Source organism: Perca flavescens, chromosome 16 (assembly GCF_004354835.1).
Source record: "Perca flavescens isolate YP-PL-M2 chromosome 16, PFLA_1.0, whole genome shotgun sequence".
Taxonomy (NCBI): domain Eukaryota; kingdom Metazoa; phylum Chordata; class Actinopteri; order Perciformes; family Percidae; genus Perca; species Perca flavescens.
The window spans coordinates 6,281,257-6,307,967 of NC_041346.1; the positions used below are offsets into that span (position 1 = coordinate 6,281,257).

The window sequence follows — 26,711 nt, forward strand, 5'->3', positions numbered from 1 at the left end:
CCGGGCTGGTTAAAGTTAACTTAACTGATGTTATGCAGAGATCCGCTGTAACAAGCGCTAACATTAGCTTATATCTCCCCAAACAGCAAGTATGTTCAATAAGTTTTGTTTCTCTCTGCTGTTGTTTTTTAAAGTTAATTTAACACCAACTGTTGTCTTGCTGGTCCGGCAGAGGTCCGCCGGAACAAGCGCTAACGTTAGCTAATGTCAGCTATTGTAGCTAACACGAGAGAAACATTTACTTGCTGGTTGGGAGTTCCAGGTGAACATTTAACGGCAGTCTGTGTAGATATATGGTTAAAGCCAGAGGCTTCTCGCAGTCAGAGGAGCCAAGGGGCAATTCACAGACAGGTCTGAATGTGTTTGTGAGAGACAAAAGGAAAGGGTAAAGGAGGGGCTGAGCTGAGCAATGCTCTGTGCACAGCTCTACAATTTTACCCATTTTGAATAAAATAAACAAATGAAATCAAATATCGTGATAAAATCTGATATTGTGGCGCGACGCCACAAATAAATCAGTGTATGAGAAACACTGGAAAGTATGCATGCAATAAGAAAAAATAATAATTTATCTATTTTGAAAAAAAAGTAAAATAAGCAGTTTTTTTAGATTTGAATATTTGACTCAGCAGGTTCATTGAAGCGACACAACAAGCCAAAAACAGGAAGTTAAGATAACATCACACAGTCACATTTGCCTACAGTTTTGGAATGAAATATTCAATATATCACATAATAATAATAAATTGATAGCGCTTTTCACAAACTCAAAGTCGCTTATGACAAATGACATATGACAGTGAGATGTTTTTGATGTCCACATACTTTTGGCTACGTAGAGGAGGAGGTGCAGATTCTCTCTCTTCACGTCTCTGTTGACAGACTTCTAAATAATTACTGGAAGAGGGAAACAGACAAACACATTAGTTTCACTCTCACTTATAATCACTGTGTGTGTGGGTGTGTGTGTGTTTGCGCGTGTGTGTTTGTGTGCCTGTGTGTGAGCATGTGTGTAGTCAACATGAGCAGTGTTAGTACTTTGTTAACCATACAGAGTGAGTCTTTCTTTCTTCTGTGTCTTTATGTATTCACTGGTTTTCATCTTTGATCAGTGTCAACAGTCTGCAGATATGAAAATGGACTCATCTAATTTAGTGCTGAACCAATTAGTCTATGAGTTTATAGACTGAAAATAAAGTGACAACTATATAGAAGATTACATCAAAGGAAAAACCTGTAAAATATTCTCTGGTTCCAGCTTCTCAGATGCGAGGATACTCTGCTCGTCTCGGATTGTAAACTGATCCTTTTTGGGTTTGTCGGACAAACCTTTTGAAAAGGTGACGGGAAACACTATTTTGTAACATTTTATAGAGAGTAAAAGGTTGAGCGATTAATCAGAGAAGCCCTAGTCTAAATGCTCTGCCTTTAACTTTAATTGTACAGTACCCCCAAACCTGCCTCCTCTCAGCCCACCTGTTAGTACAGATGGCAGGCTGGTGACTGGTGACCTGCTGGTAGATAAACTGTTCTGTAACCGGAAGGTCGCAAGTTTGATCCCTGGCTCGCCTACTGGGTCCATCAGCATCCATTTCTGTCAGAGTGTCCTTCAGCAAGCCGCCAAACCATTACCTGTTCCTGTATTACATATTAGGATTTTGTGATGGAGAAAACAAACAACGGTGCATTCTTATGTATAGATTATAAATTAAAATACTGGATTCAGACAGAGAACGCCATGCTGTTTTGGTATTTCCTCTGGCAAGTCTATTGTTTTCTATTTTAGGACCCAATCTTTTCTATGTTTCATGTAGTGTGGTAATTGTTTCTAAATGATTCCTGTTATTAGCCATGCTATCAGCATTGCTCCCTATAGGGATGGACATGTCGATCACTTATTCTGTTGGTTGGTCAGTCGGTTGGTTTGCCACTGTCTGACAACTACTGTACGGCTTGCTGTAGAATTTTGTATGGATTTTAATGCTCCCCAGGGGTCTCATTTATAAAACTGTGCATAGGATCCTTACTAAAAGTGTACGTACAGAACCGTGTGTACCTGAAAACAGCGTGTAGATTCTTTTTAGCATCTCACATCACAATTTCAGTCACTTTGACCACTACTACTGTTTGAAACATTGCGCCAAAATATGAACAATAACGTCGCTGTCAACGGGCTTATCTGCTAATGTTAGCTACCGACCTTACCTTGAACCCATCCAGCAAATAGACGGTACCGTAGGGTGCCGTTACCTGAAACTTCATTTTACACAGAGTTGTTAAACACCAAAAAAAAAATGCTGAGTGAACATTACTAGCTACGTTTTTCATGTTGGTTTTGAGCGGTATGCACCCCCACTAACCTGGAAAACGTTTTAAACAGTAACGTTAATACAACGTGGGAGTCACAGGGATGGCAGCGTTCTCTAACGTTAGCTTCTTGTCTCATCTGGGTAACAGTAAATTCATCAAATTCAGTGTCCACAATGCTATTTTCCAATAAACTGTAGCTTTCATATTTCACCGCCACGGCAAAATCAACATAGATGAAATCACAATCGTTTTGCTCCGGAAGGAGCAAGGGTGCTTCTGCAAAATAGCCTCCGGAAGGAATTTTGTTTGTTGTTTAAGTCGTGGAAAAGAACTCCGATTTGACAGATAGTCTAGCTAGCTGTCTGGATCTACCCCGCAGAGATCTGTTAACCATAGTCCTCAGAAATCCACCGGAGGTTAGAACGCCAACACAAAGAAAACAGAACGTGACGGACATCAGGCCGAAGTTTCCGGCGGCACCGTAGCAATGCTGGAAATGAAGCCTGTGTGACCTAGTGATCCCCTGATTTATCACGCAGTGCCACCATGAAGGCAAAGTTTTCACTTAATCTGGGAAGACAGATTTGGCCCGATTTTGCCTTAAATCGATTGCTCACGACTCTTTCTAGAATCTGAACAGTTTGCTGCCAGCTCGGGTTGTCGTTGCAGAATTTATCATTCCTGCATATTTTCTTTTTAGCTTACAACCAAATACTAGCAAAACTAATCACATTTCCCTCAGGCTCCGATGTACTGTAACGTTAGACCGGATACTTTCTGCTGAAATGCTGAAGCATTGACGTGGTAGCTACTGTAAGCTAGTTCGGTTTTACAATATAAACATTGAACCGAGGTTTTGTTTTATCTTGAAATGATTCCAAACTTTGGTCACTTTCTGTCATTTTCCCTGGCTTTTTTTCTTCTCTTCACCCCTTGCTATTTCCTCTCTCTTTTCATTTTCAGCTCACCCGTAGACAGCCCGTAAGCCTATTCTGTGTAGTAATTTTCTGTGCGTTATCAAATTAGTCGAGTTACTCGAGGAATCGTTTCAACCGTGGTCCAAATCGCTGTCGTGAAATTATTTTGAGTAATGTGCCTCTAACATTACGGACAGCAAGAAGCCGCTGAGCATCACGCAGTCTGCGTCAGAAGGGAAAAAGTGAAGGAGCTGAATCAGCTGGTGGGAAGGTTCTGGGTGTGCAGGGCGTAGCTTGTTTCTTTCTTCACAGAGTGACTGTGTGGGACTGGTTTCTCAGTAAATGGCTGCTATAACACTGTGTTGTTTTCAGTGGTCATCTGATGGAATTCACCTGAGCCCCGCTCTCACTTCCCTTCATTACCGCCACAGACCAACTGCTACATAACTAATGCACAGGGCTCTTCCTGTACAGGTGCATGTGATGTGAGTGTGTGTGTGTGTGCATGTGCAGCTATTTATAATCCCGTCCCAACCGCAAAGGTTCATGACACCCAAATACATTGTGACAGACTGTGGTAACTGCTGCAGCACTTTACAGACCTCCAGAGTTTCAGTCTGAGATGAAATAATCAGGAAGTATTTTTCTTTCTTTTTTTTTTTTTTTTTTCTTCAAATATCAAGAGGTGTAGTGGATGAAGTGGAGATCAGGGATGAATTATTGAACGACGTGGGAGGCACAATTTTGCTTATACCAGCAGTAAGTAAATCCAGGGCTATACCTTGTGAAGCTAAAAAGCTGTAGTTAAGAAAACACACACAGGTTAAAATCATATCGGTTAAAAATAAATAGGTAAATATGGCTACGTAAGAAGTGGCAAAGTTACCAAAAATGGAGATTAAAAAAAGTTTTTATTGGACAGCGTTGAAGCCGTCAGTAGTCAGTCGCTCCCAACTCGCCAAATACCGACGCTTGGTCAGTGGCTCTCAGCATCGGATACCAACGCAAAACGTACACTTTAGCGTCTGTTCCATAGTACACGGTGTTCCAAATTATTATGCAAATGATATTTTTCCCTGATTTCCCCAAATAGTCGATGCAAATGTCCAGTATGATTTTTCAAGTCACCATCCGTGTGGCCCCCATCCTCCCCTGACCTCAACCCTATTGAGAACCTTTGGAGCATCCTCAAGCAAAAGATCTATGAGGGTGGGAGGCAGTTTGCATCCAAACAGCAGCTCTGGGAGGCTATTCTGACATCCTGCAAAGACATTCAAGCAGGAACTCTCCATAAACTCACAAGTTCAATGGATGCAAGAATTGTGAAGGTGATATCAAAGAAGGGCTCCTATGTTAACATGTGACTTGACCTGTTAAGATGTGTTTGATTGAAATAGCTTTTGATTTCAGTAAATATGCTGCAAATTCAGAAAAATACCATTTTCAGTTCTTTACAACCTATAAAATGCTTTGAAACTCTGTTGTGCATAATAGTTTGGAACAGTGCATTTTGAGTAAATGAAATATTTTTAAAAAAAATGCTGTTTTCATTGGGTGGTTTGTTCAATGAAATTCGACTTACACCCAACGATTGGTGACTTGAAAATTATTAGTCATTTGCATCGACTATTTAGGAAAATCAGTGAAAAATATCATTTGCATAATCATTTGGAACACGGTGTATAAAGAGCAACGACGGTAGCGAGTGGTATTAAAGATCCAAAAATCCGGTTGGGGTGGTGGATGGGAAGACTTTTACCTAGGAGACCAGGTTTGTGTCCCGTTGTTGTCGCGCGTGTCACTTAAACGTACATTTTTGTAACCCCACCCACGATCTTTCCCTAACCTAAAAACTACACCAAATCAGTCCCGACCCAGAGCGTCAAAAAGTGTCACCGAGAGTCCCGACCAAGCGAGTTAAGAAATGACACCAAAGGGGAACTTAAAGCGTCAAATATCGCCACGGAGGGGATTACTTTGGAGTTAGTTGGAAACCCCTGCATCTGACTGAGACGCTAAAGGAGACTCCTTTACGTCATTAACTTACACCAAAGGCACCTGACCAAGTGTCTGGGAGCGAGGCCGGTTACGAGCGTGTCAGCTGCGTGAAAATAGAAAAGAAATAGAATAGGAAAATATGTTTCTATGTCATTTTGACACAACAAAACATTCTGGAGCCTATTTTGCCGTCAATACTGCCGACGTTGTCTTTGCTGTAATCAGATCGGTATATATTTATGTTTAACATGGTATTTCATTTTATCAATGGGAAACATACATGTGTCCAGACAAGGCTAGCAGCAGCGCCGCGTCAGACACGTTTCTGGTATGCAAAGACCGGCCTGTGTTGCAGCAGCTCAAAGTAGCTGCAGTGTTTATTACCGCCACAATGCTAAGTGTAGGACAGAACAAACCGCGTACTGATGATTTAGTTGTCATTAGAGCCTTACCGTAGAGATGCCAACTGAGGGTTGTGCAAAAGGAAAGGTCACGGGATCATTAAACTAATCTTCTCTGGAGCAGAGATTGGGGATTTAAATGGACATCTGACAGCAGAGATGGGATGTTATGGTCTAAAATGGTTCCTTGTCATCCTGAGGTTTTGCCACAAGCAGTACTCCACTTGAATGTATGTTGCTTGAAAGTTCTAATTGAGTTGATGAAATGTTATTTTGTTATTGACAATCTTTCCAGACCTGAAGTAATCATTCTGAGAACCCCTGGCCTAGAGTCTTTTCTTTTTTCTACTTGACTGCAATGATTTCTGAGTAATTAAAAGTATCTTAACATTAGGGCTAGGCAATATATCGATATTATATTTATCGTGATATGAGACTAGATATTGTTTTAGACGTTTGGATATCGTAATATCGTGATATGACATAAGTAGTATCTTTTACGGGTTTTAAAGCCTCCATTACAGTAAAGTGATGTATTTTTCTGAACTTACCAGACTGTTCTAGCTGTTCTCTTATTTGCCTTTACCCAATTAGACATCATGTCCACATTAATATAAAATAAAATAAATCTAAGTGGGAAGATATTTAGTTAAAGCACCAATTGTCAACCCTAGAATATCGACGCAATATCAATATCGGGGGAATTTGGTCAAGAATATCGTGAGATCTGATTTTCTCCATATCGCCCAGCCCTACTTAACACCAACTCTAGAAGAGAGGTTTCAGCGTGTAAAGGGTTCCTGCTTTCCTTTTAAACCAGATCACCTTCAGATTCCTCTGCTGTTTTGTCACATAAAAGCAGTTGTCACCTATTCCAGCGGTGGAGTTCTTATTTTTTATTTTTTTTTTCCCCTCTGCGGCATCAGCGGGAGGGGCCATGACTGGAGGAGGACTAGAGCGGAGGCAGAGCTGATAGGACTCGAACCCCTCCGGCTCGGCGCTCAGTCATGTTTACACTCGACGACAGGATGCCGCGAAAGAGCGAGGACAGGCGGAAGATAAAAGGGAAGGAGAAAAAGAAAGTAAAGAGAGGCAGGGAGAGATGAAGGCAGAAGGAAGGGGGGGAGGAGCGGCGAGAGGAGGCAGGGAGGTGAGGGCGAGGGGAGAAGAAAGGAAAGAGGAGGAATAAATAAAGGAAAGGTTGTTTTTAGTGCTAATAAAATCAGATAAGGGTTTGAGCCGGGATGAACTGTTTCGGTGTGACATCTCTCGGGTGACTAAGTTGTGTTCGAGGCCTCAGGTTGGGTTAGGTAAGAAGTGTCAGCCTTCGTCATAAGCAACGCATGCATGACGAACACTGAGACAGTGTGCACAAGCAAAGAAAAGCAATGAGCAATGACTACTGTAAGGATTTTGATTATTATTCTTATTATTATTATTATTGAGATAGGTAGGAGGGAGGATCCACCTGCGTTTGTTTATAGAAGGAGGGATGGAAGGAGGAATCGGCCGCTTTCCAAGTGCTGATAGAAGAAAAGAGAGGGAAAAAGAGCAACACAAGATGGAGTGCTGGTTTTTATCCCCCGCTAATTAAAAGCAGATGTCAAGGTACAATTCTCTGGGCTTGTTTAACACAGCACAACTGTTTCCGGATTTACTTTCTAGGCTTCTCTGCACATTTTGCTTCTCGTCATCCAACCAACTGGACTTTCCCCAGTTTAAAAAAAAAACAACCTTTGCTCTCTCTCTCTCTCTCTCTCTCTCTCTCTCTCTCTCTCTCTCTCTCTCTGTATGATTAGGCCCTCACTCGCCCCTCCACTTGCGTTAGCTTTAAGCTGGCAGGTGTCTATGAGATAGAGTTCTCTAAAGCCAACAAACACAAGAACCTCCGCCGAGGGGAAGGAGCCGTAATTGAATTGTCAAACGCAGATCTACCCAGAGACTTAGTCTGACAAAAACTCATCCGAAACGCTGCCTTTTCTTTGTCAGCGTGACTGTCTCACTGTCTCATTGTCAACCTGTCTTCCTACCTGACTGTTGTTTGTGGCGAGGAGGACCAATCGACGCAGGTGTTTACCTCAAGGGAGTGGTTGAAAGTAGTTTGAAGTCATATTTTTGAGATATCAATCTCTCAAAACACTGACGGTCATTTCAGCTGCCATTATCCAATGCATTCTCAGCAACAGGTTTTCGTATGATATTGTCTAAAAACATATGCACGACAATTCGTATGATATCCTACGGAATTTAGGTGCCCTGGATGGTCACATTACGACCAGTCACATGACAGTTAAGTTTAGCGGTCTTTTAGGGCCGGGCAATAACTCAATGTGATAATTGATCGTGTTTCAGTGGAATCATATAGTGATGGAATCATATATCGAGACATCGTGATATGCAATTACGTTTCATAAAAATATAACAAGCTCAATTTTCTCAGAGACTCTGTTGTGAAACATTTTGAGGGAATATCGTTTGAAGAATTGCAGATTTGTTCGTCAGTATATAGCTGGAACTTTTTTCCCCACTTTACCACATTATTGATGATTATATACATGTATCTAAAATCTCATCGTAAAAAAAAAAAAAAAAAATGTTGTGAAAGTGGCCAACCCTTCAATATCGTCCCAATATCGACACCGATGTATTTGGTCGAGAGTATTGTCTCATCTGATTTTCTCCATATCGCCCAGCCCTACGGTCTTTACAGTTAGTTAAATTTGGCTGAGAAAAAGGTTACTGTGAGCCGGGTACAGAGTACCGTGAGGTGAGTACACCGCAGTTGAGTTTAGCCACCAGCCACCTTAAGGAGTTCTCCTGGGACACAAACATGCGTTTGCTGGCTGAAGGTCTCGAAAGCTCTGCTTCATGACCCACTTATCCACCCCGACCTCACCCATTCGCACATCTTCGTGACCTTATACAGCAGCAGTCACTGTGGTGCATACAGCAATAAATACCTGGAACCCATACCAATTACAGTGCACTGCTTTTCGTAGCTATATAAAAAAAGGATAAAAACCTTTCTTTTTAAAGAGGTTTATGATTAACAGTTTGTCGCTGTTCAATGTTGATCTTTTAAGTGTGTGTGTGTGTGTGTGTGTGTGCGTGTGCCTAATATCCTCTGTATAACTATGTATAAAGTGTTTTATTTGTAAGTGCACTTTTTTGTACGAAGCACATTGTGTTATATTAACTTATATGAAATGTGCTATAGAAATAAATAAAGTTTGATATATCTACGAAGGGTTTATGAGAACAGCCTGCATTAGCACAGGTAAAAGTGGCTACTACTACTTAGTTACAGGGATGGATTGTGCTTCTTGCCTTTTCAACAATATATTGAGTCAAAAGAAGTGGCCTGGAATCAGCCTAGAACATATTCACCAAGTATGAATATGAGTTTAATGTCAACTCCACCTAAGTTGCTATAAAACCCCCAGATTACCAGAAAATGACATGACCTCAGGGTTAGAGGATGGATACCCGACACTAGCCCGACGTGACCCGACGGGACCTGACGGGCCGGGCCGAGTTTGGACCGATATTTAGGAAGGATGTTCAGGGTCGGGTCGGGCTTGGTCACATCAGCGCGATAAGGCATTCGTTGTAAAATGGTGCTGCGGCTCCTTTAAGAGAGCTCAGTGCGTGTGTGTGTGTGTGTGTGTGTGTGTGTGTGTGTGGAAAGTGGGCAGAAGAGAGATAGAGAAAGAGGATGCAGACGTGTAGATGCTACCGGACCACAGTTGGTGGAATAAGTTTTAAGTTTTGTACACAGTGCGTGCGGTGTCCGAAATAAACCCCTAGACTGAAAGCCAAGTTCATTCATTTGCTCACCAGAAACGGGATTTTAACAACAATTTAAGTTATTCATTTTATAACCTCAGCCCTGGAGGTAACCAGTCTCCCCTGGTTTTCTGACCACGAAGCAATCAGGAAAGATTAAGCCATTGAACATTTGAAATTAAATCGCTCATTAACATGCGCTTGTTGCCCTGTGCGCGCTGATGCGCTCATCTGTTGACCTTTCCGAATGCCTTCCTTCAGTTGCTTAATACAAGTGGGCTTTCCACACAAACGCACGTATGTTTCATTAGTAATAGAAAAAAAAATGAGATTTTACCTGCGTCTGGCTCGGGTCGGGCTCGGACACAAATATCTTAATGCCTGTCGGGCTCGGGCCGGGTTCGGTCACTGCTCCTGTCGGACTTGGGCCGGCCTCGGGCAGAAAAATGCGGCTCGATCCGCACTCTACTCAGGGTCCTCAAAAGTATTTACAGCCCTGCCAGAGGCAGTTTGAATAATCAGATTGACATCTGATTGCTCTAATGTGTCTTGTATCCCATCTACACTTAGCCACTTTATGTGTCTCGGGTGAAATCACTAGCTATCGGTTTAAAAACAAGTGTAGATGCGTCCAAGAAGGCATCAAGGCAAATGATGTTCTCGAATTAAAGCCAGATGAAAAAGGTGTGAATGAACCTGTCCCTCCGAGACACACCTTTCCATCTCCCAACTGTTACTATGTCAGCTAGCAGTCAGTGGGGGTAAGAGTCTGAGAGTCTGGCTGAAATGAGGCTCCAGTGAACCACTGAGTGATCTGTGTGGGTGAGAGAGCCTTGGTCTGTCTGGGTGAGAGAGAGCCCCTAAAGACAAGACAAATCTTTTGCATATGCATGCATTCTTAGCAACCTAATTGTTACTTTTAAATTGAAACTGAACTGCCAAAGTGTACAAGTTATTCTTCTACTGACATTTTTTTTTGTTGCTGTTACCAAACAGCTTCAGGTGCAATACCCCCCACCCTCTTGATTCAGCCCGGTCTCACGGCAGTTCGTGAAATATTCACGTTATTGGATCTATTGATTCGTGTCCTGAACACAATAATGTTGGGGTTTTTTTTTCGTGTGGTGAGCACGAATTTTAAAGTAATGTATTTCAACGGGAAGCATATTTCGCGATCACAGAACGATGACGGTAGCGAGTAGTACCGACAAGGTGAAAATCCGCACAGGAAGGTTAGTCGGGGGGGGGGGTGGACGGGTCGAACCAAAAACAGGACTTTCACCCCGGAGACCCGGGGTTCGCATCCCGCGCGTTGCAGTTCCTTTCCGCGTTAGTCTCTCCTTAACCACAACCCGTCCCGTTGTTGTCGGCGTGTCCTGCGTGTGTGGCGGTTCCTTTCCCGTTTTTTTTCTTTCTTTTCCTAACCACAACCGTCCCGTTGTTGTGGCTGGCGTGTGGCGTTTAATTTCCCCGTTGTTGTGTCCCCCAGAGCAGCCCAGTGTCATGGCAGTTTGTGGAATGGTCACATTTGAAAATCGTGACCTGTACACGAATCAAAATAACGTGACCATTTCACGAACTGGCGTGAGACTGGGTTGCCTGACTAGAGTGGGGCAATTAGGTTTGTGATTGGCAGACAAGCTTATACAGTATGTGGCTAAGCACACGAGACACAAGTGTAAATGGGACCAGAGTTGCATTTACACCTGGCTGTTCTGACATTAGAAAAGTACGTGATCCAAGTAAGGGGGGCTTTCACACCTACCTCATTTGGTGCAGACTTTCGGACATTTCAGTTTGATTACAAAATTACAGTTGTGAAACCTCCCAAGACCAAACAGACGGAATTTGGCAAAGCAGAGAAAGGGGAGGTAACCTTGCTCCTTATGACCTCATAAAGAGAAGATTCCAGATCGGCCCATCTGAGCTTTCATTTTCTCAAAGGCAGAGCAGGATACCCAGGGCTCGGTTTACACCTATCACCATTTCTAGCCACTGGGGGACCATAGGCAGGCTAGGGGAATGCATATTAATGTTAAAAAACCTCATAAAGTTAAATGTTCATGCCATGGGACCTTTAAGTAAACTCCATGGAGTTTTCTTGGCTCGAGTTGTAGTATGTATGCATATAGTGAAGTCATGGCAGTATGCAGGGCTTCAGTGGGAACACAGAAGTCTTTGGTGAAATTAGTAACACTAATTCACATTTGTAGAAGGCTGCAACAGTTTAGAAGACTCCCAGCTACTGTAAACATGAAGTGTTCCAATCATAACTGCACAATCATGTCATTATTAAATCAGTAACCACTTCAATAAACCCTGTTTCCATTTTTTTCTTCTTCTGCTTACAGCTATAGTTTCCAGCCAGGCTTTTGGCTCTGCGCCTTCATCTACATTGTTTTCACTTAGTATTTGTAAAAGTTTTGCTAACTCTGCTGCTTTTTAGCTTCCAACCAGTTTGCACATGGATTTTGTCCCTTTTTTTTTTTTTTTTTTTTTTTTTTTAGTTTCCTTTTGTTCCTCTGGTTGTGATGGTGTGTAGAGATCTAAGCCACAGTTGGCTCGACTTCACACGGGCCTGTGTCGGAGAGACGAAGGGGGTTTGTCAAAGGAATCGCCTGCGCCGCTTATTCTTCCTCCACCGCAGAGATGGAGAGAAAAAAAATAAAAATAAATAATAAAACAAAAAGGATCGGCCTTCTTATTATAAATATTAATCTCTCTTTTTGGAAAGGCCTCTGTGGGCTCTGAGCTCGGCTGTCTTTAAAAACACACGCAACCCGGCTGATTCAAGAAAACCATGTTTGAACTCGCTGGTGTTTTTTCTCTCTCCTTTCTGTCTGTCTCTCTGTCTACACGAGCTATTCTCTCTCTTCATTTAGCGTGCCATTAGCTCTCCAAGCTGTTTGTTTTTTTGCTTTAATGTTCTTTTTTTTTTAACTAAACAGCAGAAAAACAAGCAGAAAAAACAAAAGACACAAGTGACTGATATACAGTATATGTGTATGTATATATATATATATATATATATATCGGTCAAAAGTTTGGGGTCACTTAGAAATTTCCATTCCACTCCATTCCAGACACAATACCTGCTGAGATCAGTTGTATTGTTTTTTGTAACCAGGGCAGCAGTTTTCAGATTACATTATGTGCTTACATAATTGCAAAAGGGTTCTCGACTGTTGTAGACAGAAGTGGCTGAAGAAATGCTTGAAATTCATGCTTTTTGGTCTAAACGTCATACCCAAATTAAAAGTGGTACAGCTCCCATATACTTTGACACTCAGGGGTGTGCCTGATATCATTGGAAAGGTGATTGATGTGGGTTTGTTTGTGTATTTGAGAAGTGTTGTATTTTGTAGTTTTTTGGCTTTTTTATTTGCACTTTTCAAATAGACATAAAAAAACGCACAGACATATTTGTAGAAAAGAATTCATATAAAATCCATTTTTGAGTCTTTTAGCTTCTGAATTTTTTTCTGTAGTAAGCTGAGACGTGGCTAATGCTGTGTTGTCTGTCACCTGTCAGATGTGTTTACAGCAGTGTATTTTAATAATTTTACAGATTTATAACTTAGACAGAAATAAAAAATCTCCATTCTAGCCTCTGTAACTCTGTGTCTGTAAGGCCTAGAATCGCCCTGACACTTGTAACAAAAACTTGAGAATGTTTCCTTTCCAATGATATCAGGCACACCCCTGAGTGTCAAAGTATATGGGAGCTGTACCACTTTTAATTTGGGTATGACATTTAGACCAAAAAGCATGAATTTCAAGCATTTCTTCAGCCACTTCTGTCTACAACAGTCGAGAACCCTTTAGCAATTATGTAAGCACATAATGTAATCTGAAAACTGCTGCCCTGGTTAAAAAAAACAATACAACTGATCTCAGCAGGTATTGTGTTTGGAATGGAGTGGAATGGAAATTTCTAAGTGACCACAAACTTTTGACCGGTAGTGTGTATATATATATATATATATATATATATACATATATATACATAAGTCATGTACAATTTCTGGTGTGTGCATGTGTGTGTTGGCTGCTGCGATTGCATGTGGTTACATGGTTTCCAAATGTTTTCCTGTGTGTGTCTAGATGTGTGTTTGCATTCTTATGGAAGTGTGTGTGTGTGTGTGTGTGTGTGTGTGTGGGTGTGGGTGTGTGTGTGTGGGTGTGGGTGTGTGTGGGGGGCACTGGCACTAAACTTACTTGGGTCCAGATGTTCTAATTATAGAACAGCTCTGCTGCCTAATGACAGGAAATGCTGGCCTCTGTGTGTTTGTGTATGTGTGTGTGCATGTGCGAAAAAAAAAGGGTTCTGACGGACACACTGACACATTTAGCGAATGTGCGTGAGACAGACACATGAATGGAATTCTTGCCATTAACCCCTTGAACCCTGATTTCCTCCTTACATGTTCCCTTAAGTAGCTTTTTTTTAGTACATTGTCGCCTAGTGCCGGGTGGAATTAGCAAGCTAACGTTAGCGTCAGCCAACTAACGCCCAACGCTGTTTTGTTGTATCGTAGCAACGATGGGGTTGTATTTGTTTGGCAGTTGAGTTCAATGCTCGCCTAGCTGCTAGCGTGGCACGCCCTCATACTCTGCTTGTCTGGCTAGTAGTCCTTATAAATAAATGCGATTAACAATATTGTCTCTTTCAGTCAAATAAAAAAAAAAAAAAAAATATATATATATATATATATATATATATATATAAATAATATAAAAGTTTTGAATGAATCCCAGAATACATCATTTGGTTATACTGTATATCACTGTTACGTGACCCAGATAATTTAATTAACAGTCCACAGCCTATGAAGTCAATAAAACATTGTATATATTTTTTTATCTTAAATGGACATAAGCAGGCGTACCCTTTAAGACCTAAGGCTGTTTCTGGTTAAACACAGAAACGGCGATTATGTAAAAGAATTGCAATTAGACAATTATGTAATAATTGTTACAGGCCTAATGCTAATTCACACTCTGTTATGACTTCAATCTACCTTTATTACCTTTACCTTATTTTCCTTTTTATCTAGGCCTTAAATCTGATCATATCAATGAATAATCCATAATTCTATATATTTGTTTTCTATTTGTTGACAGTTACATTTTGCTTGTTCATCTTTGAAATGAATGTTATGATCATTGGGTCTTGGAACAGCTAAACTTTCAGTCAAAAGGAAAACTCCTGTCAACAAAAGTCCATCAATAATAACCACCAAACAATACACAATACACATGTTTGTCCTCTATCCATGGAAACCTATTCTTCCAGCCTTGATTATGGTCATTCCTGTCCTCTCTCTCTCTCTCTCTCTCCCTCCTCGTTACTATGGTAACAAGATGCCAATCGATGTGGCATCTCCATCCCCATCTCCAACTGTCCTCTCGATCAGAGCTCCGTAACCACGGAGACAGAGTGAGGGAAGAGTTTCTTCTTCAAGCTCTGTGTGTCCAGATTGAGATGGAGGTGCCGTCTGCTGCTGTGCCTTGCTCAAGGGCTCCTCAATGGAGACGAGGAGAGAAAGGAGGCTAAAACGGCAATAAGAAAGGGGAAGGAGGGAGAGAAGAAAATAAATGTAGGAAAGGAATGAAAGGAGAGCGGGAAGAAAGAAGGATTAAATGAATAAAAGAAAGAAAAAGGCAATAAGTGAAGAAAAGAGGAAGGAAGGAAGGAAGGAAGAAGTCAGAAGAAGAGTAAAGAGAGGATATGCAACAGGAGGAAGAGAGGGAGAGAAGGTAGGGAGAGAAAGATGAATAGAAGGGGAGGCAAGGAAAAGGTGAAAGTAGCAAATGGAGGGAGAGAAGGAAAAAGGTGGAGGAAAGGAAAGAGGGAAGCAAGGGAAAGAAAGCAGGGAGTAGAGGAGAGAGTGTGTGTGAGAGAGAGAGAGAGAGAGCGAGAGAGAGAGAATGAATCATGTAACAAAACAGGACATGGGCAACTTCCTGAATGTGATCATTACATCACTTCCTCTGCTTGTCCAGCCGCACGCAAGCAAGCACACATACACACACACACACACACACACACACACACACACACACACACACACACTGTGGGATTGTGGGTGTTGGACAGTTTAAGCAGCTTTACAGGAGAAGATATAGAGACGTAATTTGATTCTTAATTCTTACTGTGTGTGTGTGTGTGTGTGTGTGTGTGATTACCCAGAATAATAACATGAATGTAGTTCAGTGAGTACAAGAAGCTTCTCTTTGTGTTATATAAAATGATCTTTGCTTCTCATCTCCTATGTCCCCCGTTGTCTTCTGTTTTATAAGGCATTGCATTTAGAAAGGTTTCATATTTTGGAGATATTCAACAACTCCTCTCTTGTTTTCTTCTCTTCTTTCTCCTCAGAATCTCTTATCTGGTTTCCTCTACTTTTTCCTTCCCTCCTATCCTCTTATTTCCTCTCCTCTCCTCTCATCTCCTCTCCTCTGCCTTCCTACACAATCTAACCTGTTGTTTGTGCCTCGAACAATTTGACAGGTAAATAGTTATGCTAATTCATGCGTGTGTGTCTTTCTTTCTGCTTTTCATAATGTTGATGTTGTGTTCAGGTTTGATGCATCAGTATCTCAACATGTTGAGTCTTTGGAGTGTTTGAAAGGTCTTTTTGTATCACATTGATAGCTGAAGTTGAAGATATGTCAGGAAAGTAAGTTGTATTTGAAGTTGACGTGAACTAGTGAAGTGGAAGCTGTTCCATGGTTCCATGGCATGACAATTTCACTTTATGCATTTTTTTAACATTAATATGCGTTCCCCCAGCCTGCCTATGGTCCCCCAGTGGCTAGAAATGGCGATAGGTGTAAACCGAGCCCTGGGTATCCTGCTCTGCTTTTGAGAAAATGAAAGCTCAGATGGGCCGATCTGGAATCTTCTCCTTATGAGGTCATAAGGAGCAAGGTTACCTCCCCTTTCTCTGCTTTGCCTGACCAGAGAATTTGGCCCACCCATGAGAGAGAGACATCATGGCTTTCAAATGAGAAAAGAACTTCAGATACAGTATTAGGGACCACTAAGGTCTATATGAAAGCATCCAAGAAGCAGCATGTCATAGGACCTTTAAAGGAAATTAAGTTGAGCCTCAAGCTGAACCACTGAAAGAAGTTTTAAGTGGCAGTTAAAACTGAATTACTGGAAGGATGTGAAGCATTAACTGACTGAAAGAGTCAAGTGCTGAAAGGAGTTGAAGAGTCTGTTGCAGTATAAGCGCTGAAAGGTATAAATGTGTCAGTCAAAGTGAAATTATAAGAAGAGCCGGGAGTGACACAATTAAAGCTGAGACCATTTGTCCATTAATTGATTAGTCAATTGCAAGTAAATTAACGGGCAGCTATGTTAAATGTCCCATGACATGGTGATCTTCGGGTGCTTTTATATAGACCTTAGTGGTCCCCTAATACTGTATCTGAAGTCTCTTTTATATAGACCATAGTGGTCCCCTAATACTGTATCTGAAGTCTCATTTATATAGCCCTTAGTGGTCCCCTAATACTGTATCTGAAGTCTCTTTTATATAGACCTTAGTGGTCCCCTAATACTGTATCTGAAGTCTCTTTTATATAGACCTTAGTGGTCCCCTAATACTGTATCTGAAGTCTCTTTTATATAGACCTTAGTGGTCCCCTAATACTGTATCTGAAGTCTCTTTTATATAGACCTTAGTGGTCCCCTAATACTGTATCTGAAGTCTCTTTTATATAGACCTTAGTGGTCCCCTAATACTGTATCTGAAGTCTCTTTCCCAAAATTCATCCTTGGTGCAGAATTACAGCCACTAGAGCCAGTCCCACAATGAGATTTCCTTAGGATGTGCCATTTCTGTGTCTGCATCTATTGAGGAGGAGAGAGGGGGGGCAAGGTGGAGGGTGGGGGTGTGGCCTTGACCAACTGCTACTTTGCTCATTTGAAAGCCATGATGTCTCTCTCTCATGGGTGGGCCAAATTCTCTGGGCGGGCAAAGCAGAGAAAGAGGAGGTGACCTTGCTCCTTATGACCTCATAAGGAGAAGATTCCAGATCGGCCCATCTGAGCTTTCATTTTCTCAAAGGCAGAGCAGGATACCCAGTAACTGCAGTTTAAAAAACAGTTAATGGTCTTTTTGGTTTGGTGCCTAAATTGATATGCGGGCCGGATCAAAATTTGGGAGGGGCCGGATCTGGCCCGCGGGCCTTGAGATTGACCCCTGTGGACTCTTCAGTCCACTTGTTCCAAACCAGACGGGAAACTACACATCACTCCACAGCAGCAACAATAGCTACTTGACAGGTTTGGTTGAATTTGTGCTCGGAGGTGCAGTCAAGTCATTTCTGATATATGTTGTCTTCAAGGCCGCGAGCTTGTTGTGGCCTCAGTGGTTTCCGTGAGAGATGTGTCTGAAATGTTCCCAGTTGGGAAGGTGTAAAAACGCTTTGATTTACACAGACGACTTGGGCTGAAAAGGAGTCTTCAGGGTACCTCCAGTGAATGTGAAGGTTAGAAAGTCTTCTTTTCATTCTTGTGTGAAAGCTAAATGTTTCCATATTACCAGTTTTCATATTACTCAAGAACTCTTTTTTTCAGTTTTTTTAAATTATTGTGATTTATTCTATCTATTGTGTTTCATTGAATCTTTGTTCATAGCCGAGGCCCATATGTCGACTTCTGATGATATTTGTCAGTTAAAGAACAAAAACATTCATCTTTTTAATTCTTAATTGTCAGGGCCATGAGAAGACCTAAACAGATCTGATGACAGTCTGATCATCACACGCTGTTTGTGTGTGTGTGTGTGTGTGTGTGTGTGTGTGTGTGTGTGTGTGTGTGTGTGTGTATGGAAAGTTTAATATGTGTGTGTGTGTGTGTGTGTGTGTGTGTGTGTGTGTGTGTGTGTGTGTGTGTGTAGGTTTGCACCTGTGCGAGCTCTATAGCCCCACTGTTCTCATCTGGTTCCCAACCAAACGCTATAATTAACTGTCGGCCTTGCCCATTACCCATCCCCCAACACGCACACACACACACACACACACACACACACACACACACACACACTTATGTTCTCGCAGCATGACCACTGTCCTCATTTCTGTCAATCAGAGACCATTTATTACCATCATCAACACTAGTGTGTGTGTGTGTCTGTCTGTAAAGGTTGTCGACATGCTTTCTTATTCCCCTATAATACGCACAACGTTTTTGTTGAATTAAAAAATCTCTTTTCATGGTGAATGTCTGTCGCAGGTAACACAATCTCTCTAACCGTTAAAGCACATTTTCAGTGAATACCTTCACAAAAACCACAGAGAGGGTTTTTTGTGATTATGTTGTGGTCGGCGAAGAGCAGCTCATCGCTTGTGTATCCAGTTAACGTTACCTGCTACATCTATGAGGTCTAGACTACAGCATATCTGAGGTATTATAACCTCTAACTACAGTGTAAGTGTAGCATGATTCAAACTGACTCGGTTGCGCTGGCCCATTTGGTTCAGTTAGTTTCGGCGGCTGTGGAAGCTGTCTGGAAGTTCTGGTGCTGGCCAAACACACAGGCGACAACCACTTGAAAACGGGGACGCAGTGGTTAACCGATTTCACTATAACCGCGCTTTAAAATGTCACGGTTAATTCATCGCAAACGCTCCGCTACACCGAATGTTGACAAAAGATGGGCTATCATTTATTGTTTTTCTGGATCTGGCTATAGTTCCAGAAGGACTTCGGGGTGGTTCGTTTGGGATGTGAAAGCAAAGCAGAACAACCACAGGATTGTGCAACAGTTAATCTGTGATTTTAGCAGGAATTCCAAAAATCAACTATCAGGGATGTCCCAATCCCGATCGCATCTGATTGGAGCCAATGGGGGCATTTTTTTAACTGATCAGGGATCGGAATTCACCCCAATTATCTCTCTTCCAATCATTCACATCCGCTTGTATCACACATGGCATGCGCCACAGACGCACCGCCAGACCGCCTGGATGCCGGCACTTTCAAACCAAGATGGCTCGCGGCCACCCACCGGTATCTGTCCAGAGAGTGTCTCATAGCTTGCCAGCCCTATGCAACAAGTTAAAAAAATCTGTCTTTCTTAGTCATCCATTTTTCACGCTTACAGACTGTTATTCGCTGGAGCCGACATCTGAGTTAAACACTAGATGAAAATCAAAGATTGACTATTAGTCGCGAAAGGCGTCACTAAGTTTATTTTTCGTTATCCAGAGGGGACTGTGAGACTGTTTATTTTTTGGTGGTGGGGGGTCTTGCTGGGATCCTAAAGAGAACTGTTTTGGTGTTGAGAGAAAAAACTAAATTGCTGCAAAGTTAAATGTATTAAGCTTATGACATTGTTACGGGGTTGGTGTGTGACTTTCAACAGGAGTTCAGTATATTTCTCTACTGGGGAGATTTGCTTTTTAAAACAAACTTAAGCTATCATAATAATAAAAGAATACAGGATTAAAACACAGATACAAATTCTAATAAAAGATCTCCCTTAAAAGAAAAGTACTATCTCAGTTATTGGTTCCTGTGACCGGGACTGTTAATCTGCTGTTAATGGGAACTATCAAGGAAGCGATCTCTCTAAGCGATCTATAATATTGTTCAATATCATGCGGTAACCTCAGTAACACCTATGTGCGTCAGCTGGTGAATGCGGGGAGTGTCCCTGCTACATCAGAAAGGAAAAATGTTGCCATTAGTTTGGCAGTGATACCTGTATTGTAGTTGTTTTTACCTGTTGGTCATTATTTTTTTAACAGATTATTGGCCAGTTGTAATCTGGACTAATAATACTCATAATCATTTATTCATCAATTATTTCTATTTGAACAAGTCCTCCAAACCATACGACGATATGGGTTGCTTATTCCTACCCTCTAACGAGACCCATTAGCCTGGTCCTCTCGTACATTTCTTTTGTCCAGAGAGTCTGGCCACTCTCCATTGACAAGTGTTAACTTCCTTGAAGGCGGGTACTCTGTTGAAGTTTAAAACTATTGGATCTGCCCAGAGCCACTCTGGATCTGCCATAACCAATCGCTAACGTTTGGTCGTGACGTCGGCTTAGCATTGCTAGCGTTAGCCTTAGCCAACTCCTTCACCACTAACGGAGCGATCTGGAAAATCAAACTGTTCCCGAACCCCGTGGGTAGGAGGGCCATGACATCACGGCCACCAACAAAACTCAGCAAAGATTGTTCTTGCTCGGGCTTTAACTTCTGGATATTCGGTAGCGTTGCCACCACGGACCGAATGGCTTCGCTCGCATCTTTCTCCACCGCCATTACGGAACTACAACTCAAACTAGCGCACGACCTCAACGTCGTTGTTCTCAGCCGATCCCTCTGTTCGCTGATTGGACCGGTAAAAAACTGGCCGGAGAAAACCCGCAATATACGGCAAACCCAGATGTAGTACTGAAGGACGTGGTACGTAGGAGGGCGAAGCCAGGCTAAAGACCCAAAGGAGCGTTTCATAAATTAGCGGCGCTAGCGGTGTTTAGGAAATACAACTCACAGGAGAGTTTCCATCCTCATATCTAAACGTAACGTCACGGTTTTGAACACGTCGTTGACATTGTGAAACAGTCGCAGTTTGGTTATGTTTAGGCACAAAACCTACTAGGTTAGGTTAAGGCAGTGGTTCCCAACCTGGGGTCCGGGCACCCCCAGGGGGGGCGGCAAAGATCACAGGGGGGGCGCGAGTCTTTATCTGGTTTAAGGTTGAGGTAAAAAATAAATATTTGCACGTTAAACAAATTATGATAATACACTAAAATATATTATGTATACAAAAGTCTGTATGAAAACTATATATTTTGTTGTATCCTTGTCTTTCCTGCCGCCTCGGCATCACTATTTTATGAATGAAACATGGCGGAGAAACGTAACAGTGCTGATAACTGCTCTGTATCAAAAAAGAAAGTAAGGCTCTATCTCGAGAGTTACCTCAACTTCGGTTTTTGGGGGGGCTCAGCTTTTCTCAGACATGAGTAGGGGGGGCGCCAAGGAAAAAAGGTTGGGAACCTTTGGGTTAAGGCACCACAACTACTTAGTTAAGGTTAGGGTTATCATTTTAAATAATACAAAGAGCGGCTCAATGGTTATACCCGGGTACAGCCCTGTTTTTGTCCTCAGTGATTACACACACACACACACACACACACACACACACACACACACACACACACACACACACACACAGAGGGTAACTGTATTAATAGGAGTCTGTTTTGTGTCAAGCAGGTCTTAATAGGATCAGTGTGAGAGACATGGAGCTGTCTGTCAGTCTAAGTTCATTAACTGATGATAGATGACCTGCACTGTGTGTGTGTGTGTGTGTGTGTGTGAGAGAGAGAGAGAGAGAGAGAGAGAGAGAGAGAGAGAGAGGGGGTGTGTGTGTGCTTCTAAGAGTTTGTGTGTTTTCCTACTTGTGTGTAAATTCTCTCTCTGGTGTAATTTATAGCCCTCAATCGGAGGCCTTATCAGGTGCAGGACACATGGACACCTCCTTCTCTCCTCCTTCTCTCCTCCTCCTCCACATCTTTGAACTCCTGCACACCAAGTTGGGTTTCTCTCTCCTCCTCTTCCTCTCCTCCCTCTCTTCCAATCTCACCTCCTCTTACTCTTGAATACTGAAGGATGTTTTCTCTAATTGCTGTCCTCTTCATCCTCATCTTCTTCCTCCCCACCCCTCACTTCCACTTCTCTGGGATCTGGACCAGCTAGCATCAAATTGCTTCACCCCCCCCCCCCCCCCCCCCCCCCTTTTTTTTTCCTCTCCCATTTCCAAACAGGTCATAGTCACTGGGCAAAAACACGTGTTTTGAAGATCAGGAGGATCTCTAAATACAAAACCAATATAATTACCATTTAAATATTCAACTTTTTGAAAATATTGATCAGCTTGACAGGTTGCACACTGATGTCTGGTTATAACTTTTTCCTTCTTCTTGCAATAACAAAGCTTACATCAATCTGCATTTTTTTTTTTAGAAACCCTAGATATTGTTATGCTGCCAATCATGATATTTGTTCCCTAAATCCATCAGCTGTGTGTTATCCCTAAACCCAATTGATCCAGTGTGTGTTCCCTGAATCAAACTGATCAAGTGTGTCTTGACCTAGAGTCTGTGTTCCTTAAACCCCCGACGATCCTAATATCTTCTCTGAATCCCTCTAGTTCCCAAGTCTCCCCTATACTGTAAATCCAATCGATCATAACGTGTTCCCTAAATTCAGTTTATCAAGTGTGTGTTTCCTAAATCTTACTATTCAAGGGTGTTTCCTAAATCCAACATATCACTATCTATGTTTCTTACATGTAAATGATTGACTATTCCTTGAATCGAGTTGATTTTATTTCTTAATTCCTAGACCCAGTTGATCGGGTGTTCCAGAAATCCACCTGATTCCCAAGTGTAGGTTCCCTAAAGCCAAACCGATCGAGTGTGTATTACATGAATTCCATCGTCCTTAAATTCATCTGGTTGTCTAAATCCAGTTGATTTAGCGGTTAATCCCTGTATTCATTTTCCCAATTAATGATGTGTTCCAGTAAATTTGAATTAGTTGTCGATTGTGTCGCACAAGTGTGTGTTCCCTGAACCCAGATGTTCGTCAGTTGTTTGTTTTGCAAAATCCACCCGGTCATTGAATACCCATTCCTTCAATCCAAATGACTGTGGCATACGTGTTACTACTGATCAAGAGTATGTTCCCTAAATCCAATTTACCATCAAGTGTTTTTTGCGTAATCTTCACTAAACCCGCACACATTCTATTCTCTTCCACAAATTTGTAGCCCAAAAGGCACTTTTGTTGAGGTAGTGACTTTTGGTTTGACTCCAGGTGGCTTTTTGTAACTAAACCTGTTTATTTCTATTGTGGTTACACACACACACACACACACACACACACACACACACACACACACACACACATAAATGCACTTAAACACATACAGACACACACGCTCAAACACACAGATAAGCTGACATTCCAAATGACTCGACAATGAATGTAAGCTGCTCACTATACACACACTGACACAATGGTGAGCCTATTGAGGAGAGATTTGTGCACTACAATGGATGAGACGACTGTGACGCGTGTGTGTGTTTGTGTGTGTGTGTGTGTGCGTTGTAAGCGAGTAGCAGCGTTTGCACGTATCTCGACCTGGATGAACTGATCTACCAGTTATGTACAACAAACATCCCTTCCCCTCCCTCTCTGGTGATGTCACTTGTCAGTGCCTCTGTACGTCCAACAAGTCCTCATATTTGAACAACAAATTTTGTTTCTTTGTCAGTGTGATATGGTTGTTAGAAAAATGATTCATATGACATGTTGGATTGGCCACCACTATGGTTAAAGTTTGGTTTAGTTTAGACTACAGCAACTACTTGGTTCTGGTTAGAACAATCTGGTGGTCGTTGTTGGTAGGAGATGTTGGAGGATGTGAATCGCTGTCTCCTGGGTCAAAGTCACACTTTATTTTTTATTTTTTACTTCCTTTACCCTCTTCGTAAGACAGCGGTAAACTAGATTATTGTGTTTATAGAGCTACAGCATGATGCTGAATCTTGTCAGTCGATCTACTGTTTTGGTCCAGACTGATATATCGTGACAACTATTGGATGGATTGCCACGCAATTGTATAAACACATTCATGGTCCCCAGGGGATGAAGACTACTGACTTTGGTCATCCCCTGACTTGTCCACCATGAGGTTGACATGTATGGTCTTTAGTCAAATATCTCAAGATAGGGCTGTGCAATTAATCCAAATTTGATCGCGATTTTGGCTCCTAACAATCACAAAACCACTGTAATCGAGAAGGGTTTTGAACGACGTGTGCACTGTCCGCCCCTCCCGAAAGAATAAACTCACTCAGCCAATGGTCAGCGAGGTCCTGTTTGTGGTATCTGGCAGCATTAATAAAATCAGTGCGAGTGAAGATGGCGGTGGGAGAGTAGCAGCAGTTTGGTGAGCAAAATCCATTGTCTGGGAACAGAAGCACATCATCTGCAATAGTTGCTACACGCTGGTGTCCGCACCAATGAGTAATTGTGTTAAATAATCGGGAATTCAATATAGATATGATATGATAATGATTTGTTTTTCTATAATCGAGCTGTCTTATCTCAAGAATTAGACATTGTTTCCCTGATGTATTGTAATAACACTGGTGATCCCCTTACTTTCCATCTAGAGCCATTATCAGGTCAGCTGTGATTCTCAGTCAGCAGGCTGACCTTTGACAGATATAACATCACGGATGCAGTGGAATGACAGAGGGGATTATTGGTCTGCAGAAGGCTTAAAGGACCATTACATTTCACAAAGACACATTAAAAGGCTCTACAATCATAATCAATAATGTTTAATGACATGGAGCATGGACAGAGAGAATGATTTACGCTCCAGTAGTTGAATATAGACACCTTACAGTAATATTATATGTATTATTAAGTGATGAAAGGGATGTGATAAAAGTGGTGATCACTCACATGATTATCTGAGTGATTTGAATGTGCATCTGAGGACTAGTATGTTCACCATAGCAGCCCCTGTGTACATTTGAAGCCATAAATACAACACAACTGCGGTTTGAAACATCGAGAACAATGCAACCCTTGTTTCCTGGTGTTGACGGTATTTTTCTGTCCATCCCGGTTTGTTGTCTGCAATTTGATTCATTTTTAAAGTGTAAACTTTAAAAGCATTACGTGAAAGGATTGGATTTTTCCGGGCCTTATTTCCCCCAAAATGTATTTTTGAAAAGATCATGCTAGATGATCAACTCTAAGTTATTGTTTCCTAAACTCTACTGCAATGTTGCGTCTTGTTTCCTGTCCCATCTAAATCTCTGTTTTTCTCTTCTTACAGATATGGAGGAGAGAACGAGTGCAGGGTCATGGGCGAGTGGAAGTCGTTCTTCCAAGGTAACTACCAACAACTAAACTGCTATTGATACGTTTTTAAATGCTCATATATATACAAATTATTGCCGGCCATTAGAACTTCTACTGCTCCTGGGACTATCACTACCATAATTAACGTTCTGTTACTTAGACTTATGAGGAGACTTTGGAGGAGAGGCGATTACATGTGCATGTTGCAGAGATTGATGCATTTACATTTCTTCAACATCTGGTTAGAAAATTGAGCAGTCAGATTTAAATCCATCTCTAATAGGCTACATCTGTGTTGTGTTTACAACCAGCAATTGGCTTTTTTCATATCAGAAAACTATCCAATGTGCCGATGACTCAGCAGGGATGTACTGTTTGTTTGAGGTGTCTACTTACATGAGAACAAAGACCTGCCAGCAGTATTTTTATTTATTTTTTTAGGATTATGTTTTGGACATTCTTGCCTTTTATTGAAAGTGTATAGTGGCGAACTGAAAGGAAATGCAAAAAAAGAGAGAGGGAGTTGACATACAACAAGAGTCCCGGGTTGCTGTTCAAATGGGCATCGAGAACCATAGAGGCAGGCAGATTTTTATCATCTTTTGGAAATTGATCTTAATACCTTAATTAAAAAAATTAGGAAAAATCCAATCTTTAAGGACACCAATTTTCTTTGTGAATGACTAATGTATAGTAAATAAATAAATGTTCTTCCTTAAAATACAGGGGGCATAAGTATACACACCCCTATATTACATTCCCATAGAGGCAGGCAGATTTTTATTTTTAAAGGCCTGTTATTTCATGGATCCAGGATTCTATATATCCTGATAAAAGTTCCATTGGCCTTTGGAATTAAAATAGCCCCCCATCATCACATACCCTTCACCATACCTACAGATTGGCATGGTTTTATGTCCGTAAGCCTAATAGCTGGTTTGATTTGCATTGAGAGATGATCTTATGGAAAGTACCCCATGAAATAAAAATCTGCCTGCCTCTATGGGAATTTAACATAGGAGTGTACTGACTCATGCCCTCTGTATTTTAAGGAAGAACATTTATTAATTTACGATACATTATTCATTCACAAAGAAAATTGGTGTCCTTAAAGGTTGAATTTTTCCTATTTTTTTATTCCTCTTTTTAGTCAACTTTAGTATGGGTGTATTCATTTATGCTGAGCACTGTATATGCTAAGCTAAGCTGCTGGCTCTAGCTTCATATGTAGTGCACAGATATGAGGGTGGTGTCAATATTCTCATCTATTCGCAACAAAGCAAATAAGCATAGTTCCCAAAATGTCAAACTGTGAGTGTGCTCTGTGCAGCTGTATTATGACTACTACTTCTAGTACTACTATGACTACAGATAG

General features: G+C 41.6%; 1 protein-coding gene across 4 annotated transcripts in view; it reads left to right on the forward strand.

Moving 5' to 3' along the window:
- Nucleotides 1-26,711, forward strand: part of tcf4 (transcription factor 4) — a 302,082-nt gene that overhangs the window by 43,586 nt on the left and 231,785 nt on the right. For all 4 annotated transcript variants that reach the window (XM_028601084.1, XM_028601086.1, XM_028601085.1 and 1 more), the window contains one exon: nt 25,311-25,366. In XM_028601084.1, the coding sequence (XP_028456885.1) occupies nt 25,311-25,366 (56 nt within the window). The remainder of the gene's footprint in view (nt 1-25,310; nt 25,367-26,711) is intronic.